Source organism: Triturus cristatus, chromosome 4_2, assembly GCF_964204655.1.
Source record: "Triturus cristatus chromosome 4_2, aTriCri1.1, whole genome shotgun sequence".
Lineage (NCBI taxonomy): Eukaryota > Metazoa > Chordata > Amphibia > Caudata > Salamandridae > Triturus > Triturus cristatus.
The window spans coordinates 672,814,948-672,837,424 of NC_140586.1; the positions used below are offsets into that span (position 1 = coordinate 672,814,948).

Sequence of the window (22,477 nt, forward strand, 5' to 3'; positions counted from 1 at the left end):
CCTGTGAGCCTGCAGGACATGTCCTGGAGGTCCAAGGCTACCATCCAGTCTCCAGAGTCAAGGGCATACAAGACCTGGGCCAGAGTGAGCATCTTGAATTTGTCCTTCCGCAAGAAGGCATTGAGAGGGTGAAGATATAAAATAGGACTATTTTTCTTCAGCACAAGGAAGCAGCAGGAGTAACACCCAGTTACTACTTCTGAGGATGGTACCTTCTCTATGTCCCCTTTGGGCAAAAGGGCCTGTTCATCCTGCTGCAAGAGGGAGAGATGGTCCTCAATCAGTTGCTGTGAGGAGGTTGAAGGTGCAGGGGTCTGAAAAGAAATGGAAATGCGTAATCCCACAGGACAACTTGCAGGACCCACTTATTCAAAGGTATAGCATGCCACCCTGCAAGGAAATTTCAAAGCATGCCTCCGACAGGGTAACTGCGCACCTCAAAGGGTGCACTAAAGAGGTTTCACGGCTGCAGCAGTACTGAAAACTGCAGAAAAAGTCCACAGAGTGCACTGTGACTCTGCTGTCTTTAAAGCACTCAAGAGCCTAGTCTCACTTTTTACGAAAAAGGCATTAGTCATCAAAGGTTGGAGGACCTCTGTGAAAACATTGGTTTTAAATTCCATGTTGGCAATTGGAGGTGAATAATCTCAGCCAACCTTTGCATCACAACTGCAAAGGAGACACTGTCTTCAGTAGTCAACCCAGGTGGAAAGACCAGTGGAGTGTCCGGAGAAGTATCCAGTCCAGGCATCTTGCAGTTCATCATATAAGATGTCCTCAGTATAGGGTTGAGCAAATTCATCTCCTTCATGAAAATGGTGATTATAAGAATTTGGTCCAAAAAGATTGTGGATAAGGGAAAGGCAATTTATTACAGTTCATTAGAGTTGCCAGAAGGCTGCAACCCAGTGGGATCAGAGCGTGACCCATGTAATACAATATTTAAAGAAAACAAAACTGAATATCTTTAAAGTACTGCATGAGACTGTAACACCGCAAAACATGTAAAATGAAAACCTTTTTTTTATAGACAGATCTAACTAGAATATAGAACTCATGCTAAACAGGCGTGCTGCATCTTTCCAAACATTTTCTGCTAATAAACTCCTTGCTGTGCTATTGTTCGATGCACTTTTTACCATTAAGCTTTTTTATGCTGATTTAAATTCCAGCCTTCTCCTCCAGCAAGTACATCTCCTTCAGCCACGCCACCGGACTCCACTGGACTGACCACAGCTGCGTCCACTTCAGCTTCAGAAGAACCACGACTCACCACCACCCGCAACAGGCTCCCCGCAGGAACTGGAACAAGATCACCACCGACCAGCTCACCACATCACTGAGCCAGAACCCTGAGCCAGACCCCAACCAAGCAGCCAACAACCTCACACAGTGGATCACCAACTGCGCTGACGACCTCGCACCTCTGAAAAACCACCCCAGCAGGCCTGGCAGCAAGAAAGCCTCCTGGTTCAACGGCGACCTCAAAAACTCCAAAAAGAACTGCCGTACCCTTGAGAAAGCCTGGCGAAAAAACCCGACTACAGACAACATGACCGCCCTCAAGCACGCCTCCCACAAACACCACCAGCTGATCCACACCACCAAGAGGACAGCATTCAAGGAACGACTAGACAACAACGCACACAACAGCAAGGAACTCTTCAGCATCGTCAAAGAGCTCTCCAACCCCAGCGCCGGAAACAACGACATCACTCCCTCACAAGACCTCTGCGACTCCCTCGCCTTGTTCTTTCACCGCAAGATCGCCGATATACACAACAGCTTCGGCGCACAGACCACGCACCCAACCACCGAACCAACGACCCCCACCACCACCCTCCGCGCCTGGACCCCGGTCAGCACCGAAGACACCACCCACACGATGAACACCATCCACTCCGGATCACCAACCGACCCATGCCCCCACCAAGTCTTCAACAAGGCCGACTCCGTCATCGCACCCCAACTCCGGGACATCATCAACTGCTCCTTCAACACCGCCACCTTCCCGGAGAGCTGGAAGCACGCCGAGCTCAGCGCCCTCCTGAAGAAGCCATCAGCAGACCCCTCTGACCTCAAGAACTACCGCCCCATCTCGCTCCTGCCTTTTCCTGCCAAAGTCATCGAGAAGACCGTCAACAGACAGCTTGCCGCCTTCCTCGAGACAAACGGATCCCTCGACCACTCGCAGTCCGGCTTCCGAGCCAACCACAGCACCGAGACCGCCCTCAACGCAGCCACAGACGACATCCGAGCCCTGCTCGACAACGGGGAAACAGCGGCCCTCATCCTCTTGGACCTCTCCGCAGCGTTCGACACTGTCTGCCACCGCACCCTAGTACAGCGCCTCAGCAACATCGGAATCCAAGAGAGGGCTCTAGATTGGATCATCTCGTTCCTCGCCGGAAGAACCCAGAGAGTCCGCCTCCCCCCGTTCAGATCCGAGGCCACCGAAGTCATCTGCGGCGTCCCGCAAGGATCATCACTCAGCCCCACCCTCTTCAACGTCTACATGAGCCCCCTCGCAGCCATCGCACGCCAACACAACCTCAACATAATCTCCTACACCGACGACACTCAGCTGATCCTCTCCCTCACCAACGACCCAGCCACCGCCAGAACCAACCTACACGAAGGGATGAAAGACGTAGCCGAGTGGATGATGAACAGCCGCCTGAAACTGAACTCAGACAAGACGGAAGTCCTCATCCTGGGATCATCACCCTCCGCCTGGGTCGACTCCTGGTGGCCCCCCGCCCTGGGCAGCGCACCCAAACCTACGGACCACGCACGCAACCTGGGCTTCATCCTGGACTCCTCCCTCTCGATGACCAGACAAGTCAACGCTGTCTCATCATCATGTTTCAACATCCTACGCATGCTCCGAAAGATCTTCTGATGGATCCCCACCGAGACTAAATAGACGGTCACCCAGGCTCTCGTCACCAGCCGACTGGATTACGGAAACACCCTCTACACCGGAACCACAGCCAAACTACAGAAAAGACTCCAACGCATCCAGAACGCCTCCGCACGACTCATCCTTGACATCCCCCGACACAGCCACATCTCCGGTCACCTGAGAGACCTGCACTGGCTCCCTGTCAGCAAGAGAATCACGTTCCGACTCCTCACCCATGCACACAAGGCCCTCCACGACCTGGGCCCCAGATACCTCAACAACCGCCTGACCTTCTACACTCCCACACGCCAGCTACGATCGACCAGCCACGCCCTCGCCACCGTTCCACGCATCCGAAGAGCCACCATGGGAGGAAGATCCTTCTCCTACCTGGCAGCCAAGACTTGGAACTCCCTCCCCATCCACCTCCGCCTGACCCAAGACCACCTCTCCTTCAGGAAGCAACTCAAGACCTGGCTGTTCGAGCAGTAGCGGACCCCCCTCCCCCTAGCGCCTTGAGACCCTCCGGGTGAGTAGCGCGCTTTACAAATGTCTTGATTGATTGGTAAATTAGATTGATACCTCAATTTGTCATCTAAAAAGCATGAAGCTAAGAAGTTGCATAAGACATAGGGGTCGTCTAGGGACAAGTAACCAGTGTAGATTAGGCTGACCTGTCGGGCAACCTGGTACTGCCACATGGGCCAGTTCGAAAGTGCCCGTGTGGGTACTGTTTTTTTCATGACCATCAGAGCCAAAAAAAAGTCCACACACTAGCCCTTTCATGGTAGCCCATCTAGCAATGGTAGATGCCTGACAAGCCAACTGAACACTGCACATTACAAAGATTGTACCAGTGTCTGTGGAATCTTGCACTAATATTTTCGGTCACAAGGGCCATTTCAATGTTGCACATAATTTACACTGATACTTGGACCGACTGGCGAATAATGCTGCTTTTCTAGTGCTCAGAGGATGCAAATGTCACATTTTTGCACTTCACAGGTGGCGCAGATGCCATTGAAAACTGCAGGAATTCCACAACACTCCTTGCAATCTCAAAGTATTGCTCAGAAACTGTAGTAGAAATTTGTGTAATCTGCTCCCTTCTTCCTAAAAACATAAAGAAAATCACCTATAACTTAAATACTTGCGTTTTTCCATAGTGATGTAGCCTCTGGCAGCACATTTGAATTTGACACATTGTTAGACAATATTCACCTTTTGAAAATGTGATTTAGTATTTGCCAACCTGAAATTTTCCTCTTGCAACTGGTCGAGTTGAAGTTGGACGAGAAAGTACTTTTTCGACACCATAGTATGTGGTTCATCAAAAGAATCCAACTGATTTAATCTATCATTCATGATCTCGTTTTCGGCCAGTAAACTGTTCCTTTCATCTTGAAGGGAAGCAACCTGCAAAATACAGTCCACATTAACAGGATGTGAGAAGGCGGAGCACACTAACAGTACTGTGAATAACGGTAGGAGATGGCTGTAAGTACATACCCACTGAAGCCAGGATCTTTGCTGTGGCAAGGCAATATAGGATTGTTCTGATGCTCATCAGCTGGGGTGCATGTGATCGTGCTTAGAAGGATTACATATGACCCCACTGCCAGAGGAAATGGTTGGGGTGGGTGTTAAAGGGAAAATTAAGAATCTACCTATATATTTACTGTATATATTTACTGTACACTAAATACAACAGAGAATGTAAGAAAATGCATCTTTTTGTTATTCCCAAGTTTTTGACTTATGCTGCTGGTTTTTCGACTCCGAGAGTGCACTAAGGACTGCTTACCAGCCCTCAGTGTCAGAGACCTGACCCCAAAGCATGTATGTTACATTGGCTATACACAGTTGGCATAGGCTAACTTACCTGTAAATCCCTAGTATATGGTACATAGGGCCAGTAAGCTAGAGAGTCACCCCAGGGATTGCAGCCCTGGTTGTGCCATCATGGTTGTGACCAGGTAGAACGAGTCTTCCAGCCCACCATTGCAGACTGGTAGAGCAGTTTGAACTGTTAGACCGACTTTTGAGCCATAGCAGAGTCAGCTGTCCCCCTAAAGCATGTGCACGTCACCCTATGGCAGGCCTACCGGGCCCTAAGGCAAGGTGCAGCATTTTTAATGGGCAGGACGTCTTCTTAGTGTTCTGATGGTGAAAACACAAAAGTGTTTTTACTGTAGAAAGACTTGGTCACCCCACTGGCGAGTGCAGAATTACACACTGGCCCCTCAGCTGTGCTACCTCCTGAACGGTGCGACCCATGCTGATACTCCAAGGTATCGAACAACTTGTTGTATTAAGCCAGATTTGTTCTCAAATCAAAATCAATGTAACAAGTTACTGTGTGCACTTTTTACAAAGTTGCCACTTTGTTGCCCTCAATCTCCTGTGCCCTTAACAATTACACAAGGTGTTTGACCCATGACACCTTTCTTCCCTCCTAGGGAGAGGTGCTAATGACTCCCAGGAAACGAAACAATAGGGACCTGCAGTGGAGAGATGTGTTACCTCCCTCCTGCAGGAATTCATATGGGTGTTGACCCATAAGGAGAGCTTCAAAGCTGAAGCCGCATTTGAAGAGCAAAGGGGTAACACTTGGGAGAAGGGCAGCCCCACTGTTTAAGAAGACTTGCTGGCACCCTCGAAGAAGAGAGGAAATCCTCTTGTCAAACCAGTTTTTCAGGTGAATGTAACCCCCTCACTAGCCACACTTCTGGGTTGCCCTAGGGAGCTCTGGACGCCAAGAGAGGGGTTCTGCCAAGTTGGCTGGAAAAGTGCATCTTGGGATAGCCAGATGCCACGCTTCATAGGAAGAGGACATCAGGATGGAGGGAACCTAGTAGCTCATTGGCTACTAACCACATCTCCCCTGAGGGCACTTTCTGAACATAAATAGGGCACCCCAAGCACCCAGAACTCCGATATTGACTGGACTGGAAGAAGGGCCGAAAGACAGCCCTGCTGCACCGTGGAACCGGCAATGAGGCACTGCACAGGTGTGGACCACTCCTCCTGAACCTGCTGGCTAGCAAAGGAGAAGGACTGTGCCTGCTGTGTCCTGGTTGTGGAGAAGTCATGCTCAAAGTCCAGACAAAGTAAAGAGACTCCAAAGGTCAGTTTGTTTGCCTCCAACCTCCTCTGTGTGGCACCAGAGACCAGGATCCGATGTGCAAAGTTGGGCCGAGTTCGATGATCCCAGGAGAGTCGCCAGAGTGCAGCTTGGTCACCCAGCGCCAAGAGGATTTCGAGGGACGTCGACCCTGTGACCAGGACCGCCTCACTCCTTCCGAAGACTGAGGAGTAGACACCAGAAGACCCTCGTCAGGCGCATCGCACCCACAGCATCCTTGAGCATAATCGGCATCCTGTATGCACCCTTGCACCAGGGCCAATACCGTAGGAAACCACTGCAAAGGACTGAGGATTGCTTCTAATCTTGAGGTAACTGTTTCTGAGAACCTTGCTGGTCCCACTGACTGGCTCCCTATGGGAGTTGGTTGCATAAAGTGACCGCATTACAACTAACCCAACGTTTTTGAGAAAACGTTTCTAAGTGTTGTTGAATTTGCCAAGGTTTGTTCGCAGGTGAGTGAAATGCTTTGATTTATATACCTTATAAATTCTATAGCTCCTAACTTTACGGTGAAACTTTTTCGATGGGGTGTCTAAACATACATAAAAATGTAGACTATTTTTATAAATTGGTAATGGATTTCTTTGGTGTCTTGTCGATTTCTTCTTCAATTGTTTTCGTGCTGTTTAAATGCTTTACACTTGTTCCTATGAGGAGGCCTTGCTGCTCAGAGCCACAGCTTCCCAGGGTTGAGCTGAAGGTTTGACAAACAAAACCCAATGCTCCTACAAGGGTTGGTAAGTGTATTACATGGTGAAGCCACCCAACCACACCATATAATAGACCGTATTTCCTCACAGGGAGTATAAGCTAAAGTGGGAGCAGTGTGTTAAATGGTACAAACATTGACAAGTCCAGTGTGTTTTAGTTGCATATTCTTTACGTACACAGCAGCACACAATGCAGACATAGTAAGACTAACAGGTTTCGATGTACACACCATTCAACCAACACAACCTGTATATGTATGTATGCCTCCACAACACATTTATTTAATATAAATATATGTATATATATAATAGGTTTTTGAACTGTATAACAATGTATGTTAGAGAAACTTCAAACCAACAACTGTTTCATTGCTATTACGTTTTTTCATATACAACACAGACACAGGCAGGCACATACTGTCATTTAGTAATTTATCTGTGTTACTTATTATACATTCATTTCTACTCCTTGAACGACTCATATTATATCACTACCTCGCTGGAGGCACATACCATTGACCTATACCCATACTTGGACACAACCTACATACAGGCACAAATGGACACATTTTACAGTGGAACCAAAACCGGACTCTCTTAATAATCAGGCTTCCAGTTTCAGATTTGATCACTTTTAAAACCGCATGCACAACACAAAGGACCCTCTAACATAATTACACACTCAATAACCTTGTTATTGCGTCCCCTACACCACTTTGTTCAGTGTTTATTGGCTTCACAGCTAGGATTGTGCTGTAAAAGTACCCCTACAAACAAACATAGCTGCAAATGAATGCACAATGTTTTAACAAATCACGACTGGAACATCGTTCTACGACCAAGACAAAAAACACTAAAAAAATACACCACTACATGCTACAAAAATCTAGAATGCAAAAAAACTTGAATCTCTAGACTTTAAAATCCTGTGCATTAGCCCAAATTTTCAGTCAGTCTCTCAGTTCCTAGACTGCTTTTCGGGTCCTTCTTCTTTGAAACCAAGGGGTGACACCAGAAAAAAAAAATACAACAGTGTGCTGCAGTACTCACTCTTGAGTGATGGGTGTTTTACCTCTTCGGAGGATCAAAACGATTATCCAACTTTTCCCTATTCATGATCAATCAATCAATCAATAGTTCTTTATTCGATGGTTAAAAATCATCATAAAAGATTCCACATATATACAATTAAAACAATATTAAATCGGTCATGATCATGATCTATAATAATGATATAATTTGGGGCCGTTCCATCGGAGATTTAATGGTCGCCTGTCGCTACATTTTGACCCTATTTCATTATCGGACCATAATCAGAACTGGGAAAGGACCAATCATGCAGAAAGTACAAAGGGAGGGGCTCATTTGTTCTACACCAGAACAATATTTTTCAGACTTTTACTCACTCGCTTATTCTCTCCCTTTACAATGAGAGACGTGAAAAGGTCTCCTTATTACTTGACGTGAAGCCCAGATTTGCGCAGCTAGTGGTTTTCTTTTGGCTGTTGCCAGTACGATTTATGCTAGGTTTGGTATCCCGATTCAAGATTTTTTTGTTTTTTTTAAATTAACTTTTCCAACTTACAGACATTATTGCATACATTACTTTTACATTTTATGGTATATCATCAATGTCTTTGCACATCTGAATGTCATACAAGCAGCTGGTAATAGTGTCACATTGCATATCTTTCATTGCATCCCCCCCCCCGCATAAGTGCATACATACGGACCCATGGAAGGCAAACAACACATGTTGGAGCAGTTTACATTTCTATCTCGGGGTTTCATTGGGCTACATTGACAGTTTGGGTCTAAATAAACATATTCCGTATTGACCATTTCACCCCACATTAGGCCGACCTCACAAGTGCCTCACCCAACCTGCTTCTTTTCGACAGTGAGTTTTAGTCAGATTGTTCTCTCAAGTATTCCAGCAGTGGTTCCCAGATATCTCTCGGCTGTGACGAGGTGGGGATCAGCTCCTTAAAGCACTTCAGTTGGTCCCTACAATATATTAAGTCCTATAGCCAGTCCTCTACCTCATTTGCATGCCACTTTGCGTTTAGCAAGTAGGAATCCTAATGCTATCAGTTTTTTATGCGGCGTTTGTGTGTCAGCTATATAACCTAAAAGTGTGATGAGTGGGGAGTTGGGAATGGGTGTTCCAGCCATGGTTGTCAGCCCAGTTCCCACTTCTTGCCAGTATTTGTGGACCTCCTCGCACTGCCATGCAAGGTGTAAAAAATCTGCTCCCTCTACACAGCAACGCTCGCAGCGGTCATCCTCCCTCAGCTTATATTTGCAGAGGTGCGCCGATTCAAGATTTGAGTCAGACTTGGAATGATGGCCAAAATGACTTACTAATGCGATTTGCTAGCTATTTCTTGCTAGAATGTCCTATATATGACAGAGGAGTTTATGGTTCCCTATTCAAAGGATAATAATCCTCTTCACGATTCAATATGGACTTGAAGGCTAGGAGCCCTTCTTTCTCTTCATCAGCAGCAAGGCCTATGAACAACCGCACCACATTGCCCCATGCAAGTCTTGCTTACTTTTGGCGATGATGGATTGCAGGGAATCCTGAAGACTGTACACTAATATAAAATGCTAATCAATTTAGGTATGACACATCTCATACCAAATGAGTCTGAAAAGACTAGAAAAGCAGCTTGTAACCTGTGGTCAGGGGACCCCTTAGTGGTCCGGGATGCCTACCCAACTGGGTATGTGACCTCTTATCAAATTAAAAAATATTAACAGATCAATAGAGTGTATATAAAGAAAGAAGAAAAACGTAAAACTGAACATTTTAAAACGTTCTGTAAATGTGAAGGAATTTGAAATTGGAGGACGTGGGTGCAGTGCAAGTGCATCAAATAGACTATATTATGGATGATGGGTGGCCTCAAATTAATTTAGAAAAGCATCAACCTTCCCATTAAATAACTTTTTGATTTTTTGAAAAATATTTTTGGTGAATTAAATAAAATATTTCATAATTTGTGCATTTGTTTAATAAATTCCTGTTAGTGGCTTTTGTGTATTGTTTTGCGGTTCAAATTATGGAAATTCAAAAAATGAATCAAGGGGGGACCCATATTTAAAAAATGATTCAGTGGGGATCCCGGATTCCAGAAATGATTAAGTCGAGGCCCACAGAAGTCAAAAAGATACGAACCACTGGACAACACATTTCTTGAAGGACTGCCTACGTTGATTGAAATTTACATTACTTTCAATAACGAGTTAAAACAAAGAAAAATGGACAGAATTTTTAAGTCAATTAAGGCCCTGGTAGGTTTCAGATAATAACTAATCAACAGAAAAAAACGTATTAACAGTAGTTCGAGCATACCAACTTTAATTGTACCCAAAAATCCTAGAAACTGAAAAAGGAACAACAAAAAGTACTTGACGCTGCACTAAAGAAAAAAGTAAAATACTGTAACAAAATCACATGCAATTTTGATGTAGCCTTGAATTGCATTCTGGCAGCATTGGAAGATGCAAAGCAAACTGGAACTTATAACACTAACATGCCGATAATGTGATTAGCAGCAAAGTAGGTAGGGCTTAAACCAGCATATGCTCTGAACAGTGAGCTGTGAAACCGGCTGTGTTCATTTTAGGAAGAGGGCAAACAGCAGCGCTATTAATACATGCCAGTTAATCTGCGGATCAACAAGTGTGCCGTGATTTCGTGTTGCTTCTGCCTAAATGAAAAAAAACCTACCTTATTTAACTCTCGGAAAATAGTGGAGACGAGCAGAATCCTTACAAGTAAATTGGCATAGAATTAGTTCATATGTAAAATGTCTTGTTAATTATGACGCTAACACCTAAACAACAATTGCATCCGTATATAATAATAAAGAGAAACATTTTAATGAACTTTGGGCAGTGGCACTTTTTGCTCAACAGGATTTGTTCAGAGCGTTGGCGGTACGCTTGTTCTGAGCACCACGTTTTCGTGTATTTTGTAAACGATGCAAACATATAAAAGTTATGTTTGCAAACAATGGCTACAGCATGTTTCGCACGTAATCCAAAGAAACGTATTTTAGTGTACTGTTGCCTTAATTTCCCAATAGCCATATTTGTTCTATTGCTATGCCCCATTTGTTATTCTTAACATTATTTTTCAGAATTTTTTTGAGGATTATACTTTCTCTGTTTTGGATCTTTCCATAGGGCTAAACGTTTTACATCATAAACCCGCTTCATTCCTCCTCACCCAATCACAAAAGCTCGCCTCTGTCCAGACGTCTTCGACACAGCGTTCGTGCATTGGACCCCGAGCATTTAAACTGCCCATGCCCCATCTTGTGATTTCCCCTCTTTTGCCCCCGCCCTAGACGTTTGCTCTCCTCTTTAATGAGTAACACAACTTAACAAACGTCTGAATGGAAAGGCCAGAATAGAACGTTCCAGAGACAGATAAGAGAACAGAAAGACACAATCTAACTTAAATGTATACCAATATTCAGGAAAAAGGAAGGAGGATTGATATAATGCCACCACCTGTTTATGTATGGGATAAAGTACCCCTGCCGCACAGTATGAGAATACCACAAGTCACCAAGGAGCTCCTTTATAAAATAATAGAACTCCGAGGTGACTTGCAATATCCTTATAACGTACTGCAGCGGGTACTTTACGCATTACAATACAAGGTCACACTATCCCTTTTCCCACAAGCCTCTTAAATCTTTGATCTGTTGCTATTTCCTGTGAAAGAAACAGCATGTTTGCAAACATAATGACTAAAGGTAAGGTCTCTAGTGCAAAATTGTTAAATGTTTATTACAAAACAATATTGAAATCAGTATATCAATCAGATATGTGTAGAAAGATGCAGAGAGATTCTATTTTTCTATAATTAACAATAGCTCGCAAAAAATAAACATGTTGTCATAGATTTCCCATATCTGCTTATCACTGCTCATCTACAAAAACAGAGCAGAAGATAGAAAAGCCGCGTTTCGTTTTCGTCTTTTTAAACTGCAGCTCAAATTATGCTCTGTGTCTTGCTGGCTCTGGCAGGAACCATTGTGACATCAGAGCTCAACTGTAATAAGTTATTACAGTTGAGCTGTTACGTACCCTACATACTCACTTCCTGTTAGTACCAAGCAGGTATAATTGTGCCACTGAAACTGGGAGGGAGGGCATGAACTTACTATGATGAGGAGGACCATCCTAAGGGCACTGAAGATTACCGGCAAGTAATACGTTTCTTACCCAATGTATTGTCCTCCTCGTCATAGCTCTTTCCATTGAGGATGTACTGAAGCCAGTAAAGAAACAGACACAATTATATGCTGCTCAAATATATTGTGTTCAACAATTTCATCAATACTGACTCAAAACTGAAGCAACACAATTTACAGAATGCTTAGAAAAGACTATAATATGTAATGCAAAAGGAAGGTGCTAGGGTTAGCCCATGTCGCTGCCCTACATATTGCTTTCAGAAAAACTCCTCCTGTTTCAGCCCAAGAGACGGCCAGAGTAGGAGTTCATCTAGCCAGGATGTTGTATGGAACCTGCTCCACCATTGAGATTTAAGCTAGGGTTACAGCCTGTTTAACCCCACCTACTGAGCATAGCCATAGATGCTTTTTGCCTCTAGCAACAAACATATAACACGACAAAAAAGGCTTGAGGTTTTCCCTAGATTTCCTTAAGCATCTAAGTAAAGCTCTTCTTACATCAAGTGCAAAAGAAATGTCATCTGCAGCTTCAAACACTGGGAGAATTATTTTCTGCAAGGAAAACTTATGCTTGAATGATGGATCAGATCTGGAAACTATGCTATCAGGAAAAAATAATTATAATTAGATTGGAAAAGGAGAGCACAAGAAACGGTAGTTCTCCAAATCTCCTAGCAGATGTAATAACAATTATAAATACCACCTTAGAGGAAACCCAGGAAATATCTGCTTGATCCAGGAGTGTGATTGGTAGGCCTTCCAATAATAAGGATAGATTTCAGGAAGGAAGGTAATTATCCATTGTAGGCTTCTTTATTCTGAAAGACTTAGGATTGTGCTTGCTAAGGGAAGATGTTGGATAAATCACTTGTTGTATGCCTACATGATTCTAATTGCCGTATTGGGCTGCTATGGTTGATGGAACTAAGCCCATAGAAAAACATTTCCTCAGAAAATTGAAGAATTTAAAAAAAAGTTGTCCCCAGTCACAGGATCAAGCTGGGACTTTTCACACCATGAAGAAAAATGTATTTGCTCAGTACACAGGATTTAATGGTAGAGGCTTTCTTAAACAATTGAATATCACATGTTATTTCCTTTGAAAAGCCTAGATGTTGCAATTCAACCTTCACGAATTTGCAGACTGTGAGTCTTAACTGGCAGTACTGTCTGTGAGTTAAAAGTGGAGACTGAAGGAAACTGGGATGGAGGGACAATGGAAGATAAAGATGTATTGCCAACTAAGTCAAGAGAGGGAACCATGGACTTCTTGGCCAAGAAGGAGCTGGCAGGATCACAATACTGTTCTCGTTCCAAATACTCTGAAGCAGCCTTTGCAAGATCGGATTGGGAGGGTATGCGTACAGGAGTTACTGAGACCTAGGAACCATATAGGCATCTATCTTCCAAGCATCCATGCATGTCACTTGTGAGCAGCAGCGTGGAAGGAAGGTGTTCGTCAGGGATGCAAACAGATCAAATGTGGGGTGACCTAGATGATCCATCATAACAGAAGGTTTCTCAACTGAGATAGTAATTTAATGATGAGGAGAGATTCCGGCAGACTGTCTGCTCAGATTGTCTTCCCTTGGAATGTACATAGCTCTCACAGATGAGAGTGATTAGAGTTGGAGACCTTGCTCCCCTCTGTTGTTCACACAGGACGTGGCGACCTGATTGCCTGTCCTTGTAACCACAGGGGAATTCATCACGGATGATAGAGGCATGAAGGGCCCTGCCAACGGCTGCCAAATCTGGCCAGTTTGAGGAATACGGAATCTCCACCAATGACAATTTGACCCAAAATTCTGGTCTTCCAATGTGGATCCCCAACCCATTGACTTGCATCTATAGTGAGAATCTGTGGGAGCGGCTCTGACATAGGGACTCACTTCTGAAGATTCTCTATTAGTAACCACCATTGCAGTTCTCAAATTATGGATTGGGAGACTTGAATTTGATAATTCCTGGATGCTGGGGACCAATGTAACAGGACATGAAGAACAAGAGGCTTCAGGTGATAAGCAGGCCATGTTTCTAAGGATGTGTACAAGAATATGAGTCCTTATATTCTCAGCCTCTGATAAGCTGAAGTCAAATTCATCTGGAGCAACTGTAGAAGGAGTGTCATCGCCTTCAAACATACCAACTCTGGAAGAAAGGCTCTTACTCTGCCTGTATCTACGAGGATCCCTATGAAGTAGTTTTAATACATTGAGCGGAGCTGTGTGTCATAAGGCTCTCTGCGTACTCACTTCAAATTCCAGTACTCGCAGGAGCAGAATGTCGAAAATTCCCAATTCTCCCTACAGGCCTTCCCACGAACCCCAATTGCAATGGTGGTCGCGTGAACCCTGCCGGGGGAAAGGGGTAGAGGACAAAGAACAGACTGCCTCGCTTTTCTTCGGTTCTCCACTCTCACTCTTATTCTTCTAGCTCTTCTTCCTGTTATTCTTTTTTCTCTCTACACTCTCTTTTTCTTGGAAGTACTGGAAACCAAATAATAACATTAAAAAACTTCCTAGAACCTCCCTCCTTAGATTCTCTCTATTAATGTCTGCAGAAATCTAAAATTTCCTTACCCTTAAAGCCAAAGGCATTAGCTCCTTTTCGTATATTTTAGAATAACGAGTTATATGAGCTACTACTAATTATCCTTTCTTAATTCACAGGTATTCCTAAGAGCTACTGGATTAGAAATAGCCTCATGGTAAGTATACAACAAGTCTACAATGACTCTCTCTTTCATTAAATGTCCTTTCCTTAATTAAATATCCTAAGCATAAATATATGTACTTTTTATCCTCAAGGATTATACTTGTGGTTTTAAAGACTTCTTTCTGGGGGGAGGGGGAAACTGGCCTCCAGGGATTCTGCCGAACCCGCTGCGAGAAAGCCAGCCTCCTCGGTGTCACTCGGAAACTCCGGCAAGAAATAAACTGGTAGAAATGCAAATATTTTCTTTTTCTACTAAAGCCTAACAAACTGTCCATCGGAGAGCGTTACGGAAGGCTACCCTACGCCTAAGGCTGGCGAACACACTAGAAACTAACTCTGACTAACTACTGAACGCGCACAGATCCTGTCACTCCGAAGGCGTTGGGTAAGTGCGCGGCTCAGAACGCTGCCGCCGCACTTCACAGCTGGTCCTGTCCTCATGCTCGAAGCCAGACGCGAGAGCCTAGACCTGCGATTGCACTGGCATGACTCCATTTTAGGCGTACCCGTCCAATTGCTCTGCACTTGGTCACGATTACCCGTTGTCTCCGATTGATGGGCACGGAGTTCGGGGTTCATTTTACAGTGGTCTCACTAGTGCACGGAAGCACATGGTTTCTTGGAACCCGAGCCCTGACACTGTCATTTCTCTCAGATGAGAATGAAACCTAAGGATTCAAAAGTTGCACAAACCAGTTTCGCATGATCTTCTGCCTTAGGAAGAAAAGAGACAACAATTAGCTAGTCTTCCAGATACATGTATAATTGAACTACAACAACATGTGGGTGCGCCACAACAGTCCTATAACTGAAACCTTTATTGTATAAACATGCAAATAAATTAGCTATCATAACCTCATCTGTCTCATCGGGATCCAAACCCCTCTCTACGCACCCACGTTACCAAACCTTTCATGCACTTGCATATCTTTCCTAGTCCCCGAAGCCTCTTCTGATAAATCTGCGAATCTACGAGATTTCTTGAAATGCTCCAAAATAGAAGGTTGATCACCCCTGACTCCACTAGAAGATGTTCCCTTTCATCCAAATCTGTTAGAGGACCCTTTTCTGCTTCTATCAGAGATGGATCTTCCATTGATAACTCCATCACAGATTGGAACCAAGCCTGTGCTACCCAGAAAGGAGTCACTAGAACCAGCCTGCATCTGCTTCCTCACCTGCATCAAAACCCTCTGTATCATGGAAAAAGGTGGAAAGGCATAACCTCTTACATTGTGCAAGACTGAAAACATCCACTGCTATTACTCCTGGATCCGGCCGCCAACTCAGATACTTCGCTGACTGACCTTTCCTGAAATTTCTGAAAAATTCTTGAACTCAGCCTCCAAATGCTGAAATCTCTCAAGAATCTGGAATTTCAGTCTGCCACTAAATTCTCCTCCCCTGGAAAATTAGTGCACTCATTTTGATTTTTTGTTCTATACAAAACTTCCAAAAATCCTTTGTCAATCCCAACACTCTTTTCAACCTGCTTCCTCCTAACTTGTTTATATAAGTGACTGCTGATATATTGTCCATTTTTAAGAGAACTGTAGTACCCTGCCCCTGATTCCTGAAACTGTAAACTGTGAATTCCCCAGCTTTCATCTCCAAACAATTTATATGATCTACTCTTTCGTACATATTCCATCTTCCACCTGTCTCCTGGGAGTGTAGTCTTGCTCCCCATCCTAAATTGCTCGCATCTGTCTCCACAACAAAGTCTGGACATGCCCCAGAAATTGCACGTCCATTCCACGCTTGTAGATTTCCTAACCCCCAATTTACCTCCTCCTTCACTTCGGCACCCAACCCCACTTTGTCTCCATACCAAAGACCTCTGCTTAGTCCTAACCTCTTGACCCTTTGCAAGGCTCTGTAATGCAAGGGCCCTGGAAAAACTGTCTGTATCGAGGATGACAAAAGTCCTATCACTCTTGCCAACTATCTCAAGCTGACCTCTGCCTTCCTTAACAAAACCTTCTCATCTTGCTTTATTAAAGTTATTTTCCTTTCTGGTAACTGCAACGGTTTCATCATTGTGTCCACAACAAAACCCAAAGACTGCAACCTCTGAACTTGTTCCAAAATTTACTTTTCCATATTCATCACAAAGCCTAGGCGCTCAACAAATCATGCACCACTACAATATGTTCTCTTAATGTTTCTACATTTGATCCATGATCAAAACGAATGGCCTCAACACCTTCAAAAACACCAAGGGGACAACGATAGACCAAATGGAAGTAATGTAAATTGGAAAAGCTGTCCTTTCCACCTGAGTTGAAGGTATCTTTGGCTCTCTTTCACTATTGCTATTGAAAAATGCGCATCCTTCAAGTCTATCTTCACCATCCAATCCTTATCCATCAGTATATCCCTTAATAGATGGATCCCCTCCATCCTGAAATGTCTGTAGACCACAAAATAATGTAGTTCCCTTGAATGTATTACTGGCCTCCATCCTTTTTCTCTCTTTCCCAACACAAAAAAGAGTACTTACAAAGTCTTTTTGTGTCTCTGCTACCTGTATTACCGCTTCCTTTTCTAACATTTCTTTTAATTCTTTCTCCAAAATAACCTTCGGCTCTTCCTGGAAAATAATTCTCCTCGGTTCTTTCTCCGGAATGGTTCTATCTGGAATTCTATCAAATAGCCTTTTACAATTTCCAGAACTCAGACATCTCTTGTTATTTTCTCCCATTCCTTTCTAAACAACCTTAGTCTCCCTCCAGTACTTTTCTGGATAAAACCATTTTCTCTCTTCATACTCACCTTGTTGTCCAGTTTGAGATCCTGCATGGTAACCTGACCTTCCCAGAGATGCACTGCTCCTTCCTCCTCTTCCTCGTTGAGGATAGAAACTTACCGAACAAGATGCTCCTCTCAAAGCATCTCTCCCTTGGATGTTTCCTTCATAATAATATGGGCCCCTGACATATGGACAGCCGAAGGTCTGACCCTGCTTCCAGCCCTGCCATATAAATTTCCCTCTCCAAACACCTTCCTCACAAAAACATGCTCTAGCAAGCGCCATGAAAGTTTGTACATGTTTTCCTAAAGACTTAACCAGGCTTTCTCCAAATAACAGCCCTTTTGACTCCTCACTTGACTCTTTTTTTGCAAACTTGCCCAATTTTGGGCTAATTCTTAAAAGAACAGCTTTACGCCTTTCTGCAATTAACCCTGCAATGGCATTATCAATAAAGCATGCTAGAGTGCAGGAGCAACTACGCTTTTAATTTGGCTAGGCTCTGGAACACCCTCCCTCCACAACTTAGAGCCATCTACCCCCTGCTCGCCTTCAGGAAGGAGCTTAAAATGTGGCTCTTTAACACCTAACAGAGTCCATCCCAGCATGTTCAGGCTCAGCAAGTGCCAAGACACCTACGGCTAGACGTGCGCTATATAAATCTTTTTAACATAACATAACATAAAACATATTGCCCTCTGGCTTCCTCCTCGTAATAAATCAATATCCAATTCCGTCCAATTCACATACAACTCCTCCACCATATCAAATATCCTAGCAACAGGACCCAAAGCATCTAGCGGCTTGTCTTGGCACTGCTTCAAGGACCTTTCTAGTCCTTTTCTTCTGTCACAACCCAACTTAAATGAATATTAAGATTGGGCTCTAGGTTTGGAGTCATTGTTTCTTTAACATCAATCACTGGACAAGAGCATTCTGCACTCATAAGGTTCCTCTCATTCCTTTCTGAAGGACATCTTATACAGTGTTTGATATATTTTGCCACATTACATGACCCAATGGCCACTACTCTGAACTCATTGGGTACCTAATTTGTTCAGGATTTAATAAACCTTGAGCCAAAGGATCCTTCCATTCTCTTACACTACTTTTACTTGAACTCTCAAATTCCCCAAACTCATCAGGATCTTCATTATATCCCAGATACAAAATATATTCATCTACTTCCTCATTCTGACCCTGATCCGAACAGGTGGGCTGTCCGTCGCTGTCCATTATTATTATTATTATTAAGGCGATTTATAGAGCGCACGATTACCAAATAGGTGTCCTGGCGCTGACTACTTCTCCAAGGATAGGGCCGGAGCAGAGAGAGAGATTATTTCACAAAAAGCCAAGTCTTCAAGGCCTTTCTGAAGCTTAGCAGATTGTTGATGTTTCTTAAGTGAAAAGGCAGTTTATTCCATAGTTTGGCAGCACCAAAGGAGAAACTGCGCCCGCCCCATCGGGTTTTTTTATCAAGGGGACTGCGATCAATTTAGCTTCAGATGAACGCAGCAAGCGCGATGGGGAATACCATTGAAATTGACTTTTAAGATGGTCCGGCCCCTCACCATGTAACGCTTTAAAAACCAAGCAAAGAGCTTTAAACTGTACCCTGGTCCCAACCGGGAGCCAGTGCAGATTTTGTAACACATTAGAAATAGGAGCAAATTTGGGGGTGCCTGTCAGAAGTCTAGCCGCAGCATTTTGTAGCATCTGAAGCTTGTGCAACAAATTTTGCTGTAAGTTTAAATAAAGGCTATTACAGTAATCCAGCCTAGATAGGACCAAGGCCGTAACCACAGTTTTACGGCAATCTAGTGGAAGCAGAATCAGGATCTTTTTCAATGTTCTAAGAATGTGCCCTGTTTTGGAAGCTACCGCCTTGACCTTGGCTGCCATAGATAGTTGGACATATAACAGGATCCCCAGGTTTTTGACCTTCTCAACTGGGGTAGTGAGAGCCCCCAGTGAAGGCGGCCACCAGGAGGGCGTCCAAAAGTTAGGGTTATTTCCGAACAGCATCACCTCGGTTTTATCCGAGTTCAACCTCAGGCAATTGCCTGCCATCCACCGTCCTACTTCCGTCATACATAACTGGAAACAGAAATCCAACCCCTTCTCCCTACCCGGTAGTAGAGATACCACAATTTGTGTGTCGTCTGCGTACGAGGTGATCCCAAACCCGTAACGACTAATGATCGGCGCCGGGGTAGCGACGTACACATTAAAGAGGGTCGGGCTTAACGATGACCCCTGCGGGATGCCGCATGGTAAGGATAAGGGTTGTGAGTGAAATTTGCCAAGTGCGACTATCTGACTTCTGTCCGAGAGAAATGAGTTGAGTAACTCCCAGGCTTTCCGTTGAACCCCGCATTTCCTATAACGGTCCATCAAAAGCCCATGATGGACCGTATCGAATGCGGCTGAGAGATCTAAAAGGATCAAGGCTGCCCTGCCTCCGTGATCTACAGCTGATCTGATTTCCTCCGTGGCTTTAATCAAAGCAGATTCAGTGCTATGACCTTCCCTGAAGCCGTATTGGGACGGATCAAGCTTATGGGATTTCTTTAGAAAGGCGCTGAGTTGCTTGTTCATTGCCTTTTCAACCAGCTTAGCAGGGAGAGGCAGGCGAGAAATAGGCCGAAAATTATTCAGATCATGAGGGTCCAAACTGGGCTTTTTTAACAGCGGTAATATGGAGGCCTTCTTCCATTGTTTCGGAAACTGACCGCCTTCAAACATCCCGTTAAAAATGGGGGTGAGATAACAGGCAATAGGGACAGGGACCATTTTAATAATTTTCAACGGGCATGGGTCCAGAGGGGACCCCGATTTTGCATTTGTTAAAAGCTCCAGTGTGTCTTGCACGGTTGATGAATTGAAAACCGCCAAGGTCTCTACCTGAGAAGCCATGTCTCCCCCTTCAATAACTGTCGCCAAGGCCTCCTTTATAGGATCACAGAGGCTTGAGAAGATATTAGTAACCTTAGTTTGAAAGAACGAGGCGATCTCTTCACAGAGCTCCGTGCTGGACTGGATAGAAGCTGGCCTAAGAGTGGTCAAGTTGGAAACAGTGTGAAAAAGCTCTTTAGAATAGTTTTTGGCTAACTCTATTTGAGCTGCCTAGTATTTCTGTTTGGCCAGCCGTACCGTTTGTTTATAAGTATACAAACTTGCTTTGTATATCAGCTTCTCTTTGTCGAGATATCCCTTCCTCTAGTTACGCTCCAATCGTTTGCATGTGCATTTTAGCAATTTTAACTCCTACGAGTACCAACGGGCCGAGGGGAAAAGTGTTTTAGGCACAATAGATTTAGGAGGGGCTAGTTCTATACAAGCCTGCGAAAGCCATCTTGTGTATGAGGCAACCGTCTCCTCCGTTCCACATGATCTAAGGGCTGCTGACGAAGTCAATACCTTAAGAAGGATCCATCACAAGGTTAACCTGACGCTCTTTTGTGCCGCATTGTACACCTGTCATTGCTGACGTTCCCTTTTCTTTTGGCAATAATCCGGTGTTAACTTGTGCACCATCTCTATGTTTTATTTTTTTTATTTTTTTACCTACTGGTCCCCTATTCTGAAAGTCCTCCTCCTCAGATAAAGTCCAAAATTCCTCCCTATCCTCCATTCTTCTCTTACTTTCCTTTACCAGTCTCTCTAGTGTTTTCGGGACACTTTGCTACCTATTTTCCATTAAACATTTGATAATATTCTGCACTTTCTTTAGAGGTTATTTCCTCATTTCCACTCATTGTGCTTATTTTTTTTATTTTTTCCCCCAACCTTTTTGTATTAAAATATACTTCCTTATGCATCAATTTACTTTTATTTCAATTTGTCGTTTGTTCACAACGTTAAACACCCACTTCTCCTCTCCAATCGACAAGGGTTAGCTGTAAACTGTCAGCCGATAACGATCGGACGTGCATCGACTAGCAACACTTGTTTACGTTTAGGCATTTCCTTCCATCCAGACAATTAGCTCAAATTCCTTTAACCCTTTCCGTGCTCATGACGGAACCACTCCGTCATGAGCCACGGGTGCCGTGTGCTCATGACGGAGTGGTTCCGTCATGCTGCGGCCGTTGGCGGCCGCTCCGCCCACACGGTGCTAATTCCCCGCCTGTGCGGGCGATTAGCGCAGTGGGCGGAAACGTGACGGAACCACTCCGTCATGAGCACAGCTCACCCGTGGCTCGTGACGGAGTGGTTCCGTCACGAGCACAGCGCCACCGCACCTGCCCCCAAACCCCCAAGCGCCGCAGCGGAATTCCTGCCGCGGCGAAGGGGTTAAAGAGTCATGTGTCAATCTCCCAGATCCTTGCCAGTCACGCTCGATTTCCTACGGAAAACAACACAGCATCTACTCTAAAGACGATCCGAGTTGGGCTAGAGAGAGTCCTTGAGAACGCATACTACAAACTCTCTGCACGCGCTGCCTCTCAATGGTAGGTTACATGAAACCTCCATTAAAAAAGACAATTTTGTTTATTTTAGCATAGTCCCTGCCTAAGCCTGAAACTCCTACATAAAAAAAACGTTAACTAACCTATTGTCTGTTACAAACAGTCAATTCCAAAAACAAACATACAACCTACTACCCCAAAATTGGTTAAATATTCAATCCACACATTACTTCCCAATATTTAACTTATAAACATAAAATTACTTCAAAATACTCATCTGCTCAGAAGCAGTAATCAAAAGAGGATGAATACAGAATGTTGAGGACTTATGTTATGTTGAAAGTTCCATGGTTTTGTTAATTCATTCTGTTTTACTCGAAGCTTTTAAAGACGTTGATAAATAAAAGGTCATGTATAATGCTAGCCTCCTGTCTTGCCAAAACATCGTTTATCTCCAGGAAAAGGTAAATGTAGGACCAGTCCCTTTTGGGATTGCTCACACTTCCGCATCTTTAACCATAGGAGGCGTATGGCTGCTATAGAAGCACATGAAGCTGTGGGCTACGACCATAAAGAACTGAAGGAAACGTCATATAGAAACTGGGAAAGC

At 44.2% G+C, this 22,477-nt stretch overlaps 1 protein-coding gene across 1 annotated transcript in view; it reads right to left on the reverse strand.

Moving 5' to 3' along the window:
* HOOK1 (hook microtubule tethering protein 1) overlaps positions 1-22,477 on the reverse strand; it is an 859,473-nt gene that overhangs the window by 386,144 nt on the left and 450,852 nt on the right. Inside the window, exon 9 of the mRNA XM_085602484.1 lies at positions 4,158-4,321. Within this exon, the coding sequence (XP_085458610.1) occupies positions 4,158-4,321 (164 nt within the window). The remainder of the gene's footprint in view (positions 1-4,157; positions 4,322-22,477) is intronic.